The sequence below is a fragment of the Galeopterus variegatus genome, unplaced genomic scaffold, assembly GCF_000696425.1.
Source record: "Galeopterus variegatus unplaced genomic scaffold, G_variegatus-3.0.2 Scaffold17112, whole genome shotgun sequence".
Classification (NCBI taxonomy): Eukaryota; Metazoa; Chordata; class Mammalia; order Dermoptera; family Cynocephalidae; genus Galeopterus; species Galeopterus variegatus.
Window position 1 is genome coordinate 6,975 of NW_007743223.1, and position 9,908 is coordinate 16,882.

Sequence of the window (9,908 nt, forward strand, 5' to 3'; positions counted from 1 at the left end):
ACATCTGACAAGGGCACAGTGTCGAGAACATAGAAAGAACGCTTAGAACTTGTCTTAGTTTGCTCCGGCTGCTGTAACCGAGTGCTACGGGCTGGGCAGCTTGAAGGACGATCATTCACCTACTGCGCTTCTCTCAGTTCTGGAGGCTGTGAGGCCCTCGACGTGCAGACCACAGCCTCCGCGACGGAGCAGGGAGCCGCGGCTCCTGTCGCTCTTACAAGGGCTCTAATCCCATCACAGGGCCCCGCTCACGACTGTCTTATGGTTATTAAAAGAGGTTTGAGTAAGTACCAGGAAGTAATAAAGAAGTCGATACTGAATAAATATTTTAAAATGTTGAGTGATCAACTTTTATGAAAAGCCCCTCCTGCATGACTTTCCTCTTCCTTAAGGAAAAATGTACCTGAGTACTGGGGTTCTGGGTCAGGGCTAGTTTGTGATAAGGGACGGAAAGGAAGAATTCATGTGTTGAGATGAAAAAGTGTAGCTCAGCTAGATAAAAATGAAGAGAAAAGATTCCAGGTGTCCTGGTTTCATTGTGCTTCTGTCCTCAAGTCTAAGGCAGACCGTTTGCCTATCCTTTTTCCATAGTCCATGAAGGTTCTTTATCTCACAACTTGCTCAGCTTCCCTGTCATTCCCTCTTACCTGCATTTATCCTTTCACCTATCCCTGATGTACAAGATGAACTGTAGTTAGCCTGTGTCTACCACATCTTCTACCACTTTGTCTGTCCTTCCTTATTTATTCCTCTTTTTCATTTTCAGTCAGCATTGATCCCTGTATTTCTTGAGATATCTGTTTCCTGTAGTTCTCTTTTCATGTAACAACAGTTCTTTCTCCAGGATCAAAGGACAGATGATATTGACAGTTTGTGTTTATTTCAGAATTGGAGGCCAGGCCTGAGAAGACAGGTATGCATTTAAACCAGGAAATTTATGAAGAGATGGAAACACAAGACATGGTCACAGCAGGATCTAAGCCAGTGAAAGCTGGAAAGATGAGATGAATTTATGCAGACTTGAGGAAGTTTGAATTTGAAACAATCTCATCTTGAGAAGACTGCTTTTAGGCCAATGACTGTTATCCAGGAGGAAATCTCTACAAAAGAGAAAATGTGGGAATGTAACAAGTTGGACAAAATGTGGAATCTGAGCTCAGATGCTGTATCATTTCAGGAGTTTCATGCAAAAGAGATTTCCAGGCAGTTAGATATATGTGATCAAAACTTCAATGAGCATTCAGATGACAATGACTATCAAGGAATTCAGGTGTTAGAAAAAACATGTAAATGCACTGAATCCCAAAGTATCTGCTGTTGCAAAAAACTATTAATGAAAAGCAGCACATTCGAAGGAGAGGGAAGCTTTATGCATGATGTACATGAGGGAAAGCCTTCAAATGGAGTACTGACCTCATTAGACATCAGAGCTACCATACTGGAGAGAAACCCTATGAGTGTATTAAATGTGGAAAAGGTTTCACCCAGTTCCCTAACCTTATTCAACATTACGGAGTTCACACTGGAGAGAAGGCTTTTCAGTACAGTTATTCTGGAAGAGACTTTATTCAGATCTCTAACTTTATTCAACATTACAGAGTTTATACTGGAGAGGAGCCCTTTCAGTGCAATGATTGTGGAGGAGCCTTTTTTCAGATCTCTAAGCTTACTCAGCATCAGAGAATTCATACTGGAGAGATACATTATGAATGTAATGATTGTGGGAAATCTTTTAGTGAGTGCTCAATCCTTATTGAACATTACAGAATTCATACTGGAGAGAAATCTTATGTGTGCAATGAATGTGGAAAAGCCTTTGTTCAGGGCTCAAATCTTAGTCCGCATCAGAGAATCCACATAGGAGAGAAACCATATGAGTGTAGTGAGTGTGGGAAGGCCTTCAGGCAAAGCACCAATCTAACTCAGCATCTGAGAACCCATAATGGAGAGAAACCCTATGAATGTGGTGAATGTGGGAAGGCCTTCAGGCAAAGCACCAATCTAACTCAGCATCTGAGAACCCATAATGGAGAGAAACCCTATGAATGTGGTGAATGTGGGAAGGCCTTCAGGCAAAGCACCAATCTAACTCAGCATCTGAGAACCCATAATGGAGAGAAACCCTATGAATGTGGTGAATGTGGGAAGGCCTTCAGGCAAAGCACCAATCTAACTCAGCATCTGAGAACCCATAATGGAGAGAAACCCTATGAATGTGGTGAATGTGGGAAGGCCTTCAGGCAAAGCACCAATCTAACTCAGCATCTGAGAACCCATAATGGAGAGAAACCCTATGAATGTGGTGAATGTGGGAAGGCCTTCAGGCAAAGCACCAATCTAACTCAGCATCTGAGAACCCATAATGGAGAGAAACCCTATGAATGTGGTGAATGTGGGAAGGCCTTCAGACAAAGCACCAATCTAACTCAGCATCTGAGAACCCATAATGGAGAGAAACCCTATGAATGTGGTGAATGTGGGAAGGCCTTCAGACAAAGCACCAATCTAACTCAGCATCTGAGAACCCATAATGGAGAGAAACCCTATGAATGTGGTGAATGTGGGAAGGCCTTCAGACAAAGCACCAATCTAACTCAGCATCTGAGAACCCATAATGGAGAGAAACCCTATGAATGTGGTGAATGTGGGAAGGCCTTCAGACAAAGCACCAATCTAACTCAGCATCTGAGAACCCATAATGGAGAGAAACCCTATGAATGTGGTGAATGTGGGAAGGCCTTCAGACAAAGCACCAATCTAACTCAGCATCTGAGAACCCATAATGGAGAGAAACCCTATGAGTGTGGTGAATGCGGGAAAGCCTTTAGACACACTTCACACCTCAGTCAACATCAGAGAACACATGATATTCATCTGGTCGTGGATAACAAAAGAAAGCTCTGTTTATGTAATGAATGTGGCAGGGCCTCTAACCAAAATGCACATGTTATCCAACATCGTAGAATTCATACTGGTGAGAAACCCTGTGAGTGTAGTGCATGTAGGAAAGCTTTTGGTGCACAATCAACTCTTATTCAGCATCGTAAAATTCACGCAGGAGAGAAAACTTACAGATGCAGTGAATGTGGGAAAGCCTTTAGGCAGAGGACCCAACTTACTGAACACCAGATAATTCATCTGGAGAGAAACCTTATGAATGCAGCAAGTGTGGAGAAGCCTTCACTCACAGTTCCAATCTTTTTCCACACCAGAAAATTCACATGAAAAAATTATCTTAAGTAGGATTTCCCTCTCAAACCTCATGAGGAACAGTATTCCTTTGCCTCAAATGGCATTTTCATGATTCTAACATTGCTCCTGTTGACTACCACACCAATAGACAAGAATAAGAAAATATCAAATCTTTAATTTCATGGCTATATGAACATGATTGTAGAAATGGTGGGGGGCAAAGTCCAGCCAGGTGGCCGTCAGTCAAGTTGTAGTCTGGTTTTGTAGTTCCATTTTATTTCTAAGTAGCTTCGTGAGCCCAAGGAGATTCTGATTGTAATTTGTGGTTGTTCTGCAGGAGAAGCAGTACCCAAACTGTCAGCAAATCCTATCAGCTGTATCTGCAAAATATTCCAAATCAGAGCATTTCTCTTCATCTCCAGCCTGTGATACCGTTATCTCTCCTCTCACTATTTCGATGGCCTAACTGGTTTCCCGGCCTCACTTTTGCATCCTAAGATCTGCTCATGCCGTATTCACTGGCACTAATATTCTGTGCAGAATCAAGGACCCAGGCCAGGGACTTGAGAATATTTTGAAATAAGTGTATACAACATTCCTCCAATCCTAAATTCAAGTGTTTTCCTTAATCAGCAGGAGTAGTAAGAGCAGTCTGCACCCACACACTCTCAGAATTGAGATGTATCGAGGAGTGGGAGGGACTCAAACCAAGCAGGTGCCCCTTCTTGTTGAAGTTCCTTAAAAATTTAGATGAAAGTGAGCTGTGGTCTTTGTCCCCCAAATTGAAGTGATTCAAAATCTGGGAACTGGGCTCTCCAACTAACAATTTGAGAGCCGAGTTTTACAAGCAGTCGTCAAGGAAGGGAGTACAGACACACGGCCAAGCATGTGGGGTGTAGCCTAAGCACTAAGGAGGGGGTCTCTAGACTCATAGTGTCAAAGACACTATTGTTACATGTGTCCTTGAGACATTTCCTACAGGGAATGAGACCCAAGTTTTCCCACCAGATGAAAGTGCTGACCAAATGTGGACAACAGGGACACCAGACTGAGTGGAGCCAGAAGGAGGCAGACAGTGTCGCAGAGCTCTTCCTCTGTCTTCTGAGACAAACATCCACAGGCTACTCACCCATCCCCAACCCACAAGATTTTCCCTTAAAGGTCCTTGCTTGGGTTTTCCCCCCACCATTTGCTACCTCTGCTCCAGTTGCTCAGCCTTGAAATTAAACACCTGATTTCCCTCACTGCTTCCCAGTATCAGTGTCTTTTCCTAGCTGCACTCAGCTGAGAAGACCCAAGTTTGGTTTGGTAATAACAGTTATACCTGGTTAACGACCTCCAGTTTTATTATGGAGCTAAACCCATCAACAAATAATATTCGACCAAGGCTCTCAGTGGGAGTTACTAATCAGATTAAGAGATGCACAGAATTTTCTATATTCTGATGAAACAATTCCAGGCACAGTCTTGCTATTTAAGCAGTTCTCCTGCCTGTCACATTATGCATCACACATTAATTTTGATCTCACCGGGAACTTGAATTCATTGTCAAATTAGCTCTTTTCATATTAACGGGTCTAGATTATTATGTGTAGTTATTTTATCAGAAGGTGCAAAGAGGCAACTTGAAATGACTAAACAGTCAAGGAAGCCACAGCCTGATGACACAAGAAGACTGGCTGTGAATGGATCCAGGCCTGATTAATTTGGCAGNCTGTGATACCGTTATCTCTCCTCTCACTATTTCGATGGCCTAACTGGTTTCCCGGCCTCACTTTTGCATCCTAAGATCTGCTCATGCCATATTCACTGGCACTAATATTCTGTGCAGAATCAAGGACCCAGGCCAGGGACTTGAGAATATTTTGAAATAAGTGTATACAACATTCCTCCAATCCTAAATTCAAGTGTTTTCCTTAGTCAGCAGGAGTAGTAAGAGCAGTCTGCACCCACACACCCTCAGAATTGAGATGTATCGAGGAGTGGGAGGGACTCAAACCAAGCAGGTGCCCCTTCTTGTTGAAGTTCCTTAAAAATTTAGATGAAAGTGAGCTGTGGTCTTTGTCCCCCAAAATGAAGTGATTCAAAATCTGGGAACTGGGCTCTCCAACTAACAATTTGAGAGCCGAGTTTTACAAGCAGTTGTCAAGGAAGGGAGTACAGACACACGGCCAAGCATGTGGGGTGTAGCCTAAGCACTAAGGAGGGGGTCTCTAGACTCATAGTGTCAAAGACACTATTGTTACATGTGTCCTTGAGACATTTCCTACAGGGAATGAGACCCAAGTTTTCCTACCAGATGAAAGTGCTGACCAAATATAGACAACAGGGACCCCAGACTGAGTGGAGCCCGAAGAAGACAGACAATGTCCCAGAGCTCTTCCTCTGTCTTCTGAGACAAACATCCACAGGCTTCTCACCCATCCCCAACCCACAAGACTTTCCCTTAAAAGTCCTTGGTTGGGTTTTTCCCCCACCATTAGCTACCTCTGCTCCAGTTGCTCGGCCTTGAAATTAAACACCTGATTTCCCTCACTGCTTCCCAGTATCAGTGTCTTTTCCTAGCTGCACTCAGCTGAGAGGACCCAAGTTTGGTTTGGTAATAACAGTTATGCCTGGTTAATAAACTCCAGTTTTATTATGGAGCTAAACCCATCAACAAATAATATTCGACCAAGGCTCTCAGTGGGAGTTTCTAATCAGATTAAGAGATGCACAGAATTTTCTATATTCTGATGAAACAATTCCAGGCACAGTCTTGCTATTCAACCAGTTCTCCTGCCTGTCGCATTATGCATCACACATTAATTTTGATCTCACCGGGAACTTGAATTCATTGTCAAATTAGCTCTTTTCATATTAAAGGGTCTAGATTATTATGTGTGGTTATTTTATCAGAAGGTGGAGAGAGGCAACTTGAAATGACTAAACAGTGAGGGAAGCCACAGCCTGATGACACAAGAGCCTGCCTGTGAATGGCTCAAGGCCTGACTAATTCAGCAGCTCATGTGCACAGGGATTTTTCCTGAATTTTGCACAATTATACACCCAAAAAGTCAGCTTCATCCCCCTGAAGACTTCCATCATGTAGAGACATGGTGACAGGACCTCCAAAAGTCAAAAGGAGATATTAAAATTGGCTGGGAGAGCAAAGGAGATTATTTTTCTGCGATTCCCTTCTAAAGAACCAAAAAGGCCCCGACCCACCATTTCTGCTCTCATGAGTGCAACTATGTCACTTGTCCACAGAGACACAAATACCTGGTGGGGAAAGTCAGATAGCGTTGGTAAGTCCAGCCTATTTTTAACTTGTAAAATGAGATGACCAGATCCTATTAGATTTAGTCATTTGAATTATTCAGTGGTTTTGTAATTAATCTGCAAAAAAATAAAGCTCTTTAGATCAATAATTATTGCTGTTTATCTTATTCCATATGAAGATATTAACATCAAGATTCTCAATAACAAGTTTTGATTAGCTAATTTTTGTTATGAATATTCATGAGATGCAAAGCTGATTGTCACACCTCATTCTCATGATGTGAGGGCCAGATTCAAACTGGCAGCATGCCCATTACCACAAATTGCATTTGTATCCTGTTTCCCCTACCCAATTGTGCCCAATCTCCCTCTCCCTCTGCCTCCCCCTTACCCCCCACTCCACTTTGTAGCCCAAGGAATGTTCTCTCCCTCTGCAAGTCCAACGCACTACTGTGGTCTTTCTTTCCTTCCTTCTTTCTCTCTTAGAGCAGCTAATCTTAATTATCCCCAAGACCTCATATTCACTAAACAGTTCTTAGTCCTGAGTTTCCTCTATATACTCAATGTGTATAATTGGGCTCTAAATAGAGTAGAAATAAAAACAAAAACAAAAACAAAGCCACTATATTTGCAATGCCACCAACTCAGATGAAATAGACATTAGCCAAGAGCACTGCTCTGTGTCTCTCAGTTCATGTTTCTGTTTTTACAGGGACTCCAGAAAACACCCTCCATTCTTCTCAAATTTTGGCCTCCACTTGCTCCAAGGTCACACTCTGTTCTTAGTTTATAAGTCCTGGTCTCTGGAAGCAGCCGGGAAGAAGCCAGCTGTTGAAGCTTCCCTCTCTCCGTGTAGACACCCTCACCGCTGTCCTTCTCTCTTCCTCTGGAGGTGGCGGCTGCTTCCTCTTGGTGTGTCCATCATTGGTAACCTTCAAAGGCATCTTCTACCTTTAACCCTTCTCTTTTCTCTTTTGCACGTTCCTCTTTTCTATTGCCCCTTCTTACTAAAATTATAACTTGATCCAAGCTACATTTTTATTAATATTATCTACAAATGTGACAATATTCTTCACAAATACTATTCACAAGCTCTTTTTAACCCTATTTTTACAGTGGTTTCAATAAACACCCTCCAGTCTTCTCAAATGTTGGCCTCCACTTGCTCCAAGTTTACACTCTTCTTTCTTAGTCTATACTTTACTGCTGTCTACAGGGAGTCAGGAAGAGACCTAATTTTCACTTTCCTGGGAATGAGCATACCCTAGTAAGCATCCCCACATGTGTAAATAGATGCACACCTATTAGATTTTCTTCTCTATCAGTAAGAATTTGTATCAGTCTCTCACCAGGGCCATGAGCTACCTGCAGGCCAGGTCATGCCCATGTGCATCTGTGCAAGCCTTGGTGGGTGGGTGGTGACTAACAGGCTCACCTGGATCTTGATGTTGTGTGATGTCCTTTGTCCTCCACTGTTTCACAGCGGGTCAGACCTGGTGTCTCCTGTATTACCTACATTCAGGCATCTAGATTATTTGTTATTTAATTCACCCAACTAATATTATTGAATAGCCAGGTTGTAATATGCTGCATTCAAGACTCTGTTCATGAAATGATATGGTGGAAAGGGCTTTACAGAGACAACTGGATCTTAATCAGTCCGGGTCTGGGTGAGGACACTGGGTAGGGGGGTGGGTCCCCTGTCCCTGTCTCCCAGGTGTGAAATCTCAGGGGCAGGATGATAGGAGGTGTCTCTTGTGCAATCATAAGTGAAGGCCCACATATGTCTTTTCTGATTTCTAAAGACAATGACACTAATAAAGTGATGATATTATTGAACAGCTCTGATTCCTACTATCAAGGTCATGCACAAACTTACTGCTGTGATCCCTGATGTATGTCCTTACAGTCTGGAGGTGAGAATGGTGAGGTCCAGACTTCGGGCTGCACAGTGAGGAGGGGTGGGGGTACACTGTGCTCTCCACCACCACTTACTCATACTGTATCAGCAGCAATGCCAGGCATCAGTGACTTGAGTGTTGACAAAGGTGGATTATTTAAGGGGGTCTAACATCCCAAAGCAGAGAGCTTCCCTGTATCCATGGGGAACTCTTCACCTCTGCAAACCAGTCACTGTGCAGTTCAGTTTCTAAGAATCATGCACCTCTCTCCACCAAAGTACTGGACGCCACATTTATAGGATCTAAAATTCACAGCAGGTGAGGTAGAGAGCAAGAAGTGGACACTTCCATGACACGTGAGTCTGTAAATGAAGACCAGGTTACTGGACCACAGCATAGCAGTGAGCTGAGGAGCTCCCACTGGCTGTCTCTGTTTTTATCACTGAATGGAATTTGCATTCTTCTGTGTTCTCCTAGAAGGCAGTCCTAGGGCCAGGGTGTTGTTTTTCAGACATAGAAGCAACAAGATTAGAGGTCTGTTTCCTAGATTGTAAAAGTTAGCAACCATTACCATGTAGGCAGAATTGTCTACCTTATTTCAAAAATAAGCTGCATTTTTAGTTGATATATGTAAGTCAAAATCCATAGCAACGTGTACAGTGGCCTGAACTGTGTCCCCCAAAGTTTAACATTTTGGAGGCTTGTTCACGACGGGGACAGTGTTAAGATGGTGGGAAATCCTGTTATGATAACCAAAAGGTGGGAACTTGAAGAGGTGATTAGACTGTGAGGACCTACCGTGGGGAATGGTTTAGGGCTGGTCATGGGCGTGGTTCTGAGGGCTTTAGAAGAAGAGTAGGTGGGATGTTCCGTCTCAAAAATCCACCATTCTGCCACATCAGACTCCTGTGTCCCTGTCACCTACAAGGCCTTCACCAGATGTTTTCCCTGGATTTTGGAATTCCCACCTTCTGAAATTGTAAGCAATAAGTTTCATTTTCTTGTAAATTACCAGTTCCAGGTATTTCATTATAAGCAAAAGAAATAGATGAGTATAATGAGTACATGCAGCACTGAAGCAATTTCAGGTGAAGAAATGCGCTCCCAAGTTAAGTGAGCTTGAACAGCTGTTCTGAATCATGATGAATACTGGATTGTACTCAGCTTTGTTTGAATTCAATGTGAGTATTACACTGAGCTAATTCTTTAAAACTTTCAGGTATCCTATCACTTCATCATGAGCTAATAGAGAAGAAATAGATTACAAGAGGTATATCAACTTAGAGGACGCTGCATATGGCATGTGCTTGACATAGAAAAATTAGAAGTACTCTCATCTATTCCTTGTGGTAGTGGCACATTGACCCCCTTCCCAAAGCTGTTCTTGATTCTTGGCTACATCCAACTTCCTGACTATTTACTTAGCACATTTCCTGGCTTGGAAGTAAAAGACACCAGGCTTGTGGAGGGTGGATCCCAGAGGAAGAACAAAACCCATGGGGAGCCCCAGACACAGGAGCCTCCGCACCCCCCTTAACACCTTTACATGTAAAG

At 43.0% G+C, this 9,908-nt stretch overlaps 1 protein-coding gene across 1 annotated transcript in view; it reads left to right on the plus strand.

Moving 5' to 3' along the window:
- The window catches only part of LOC103582633 (zinc finger protein 850-like), a gene marked incomplete at both ends in the record, with an annotated part of 6,370 nt that extends 3,285 nt beyond the window's left edge, over positions 1-3,085 (plus strand). The window contains 2 exons of the mRNA XM_008564179.1: positions 1,388-2,851; positions 2,957-3,085. Coding sequence (XP_008562401.1) covers positions 1,388-2,851; positions 2,957-3,085 — 1,593 coding nt within the window. The remainder of the gene's footprint in view (positions 1-1,387; positions 2,852-2,956) is intronic.
- Positions 3,086-9,908: the final 6,823 nt, after the last annotated feature.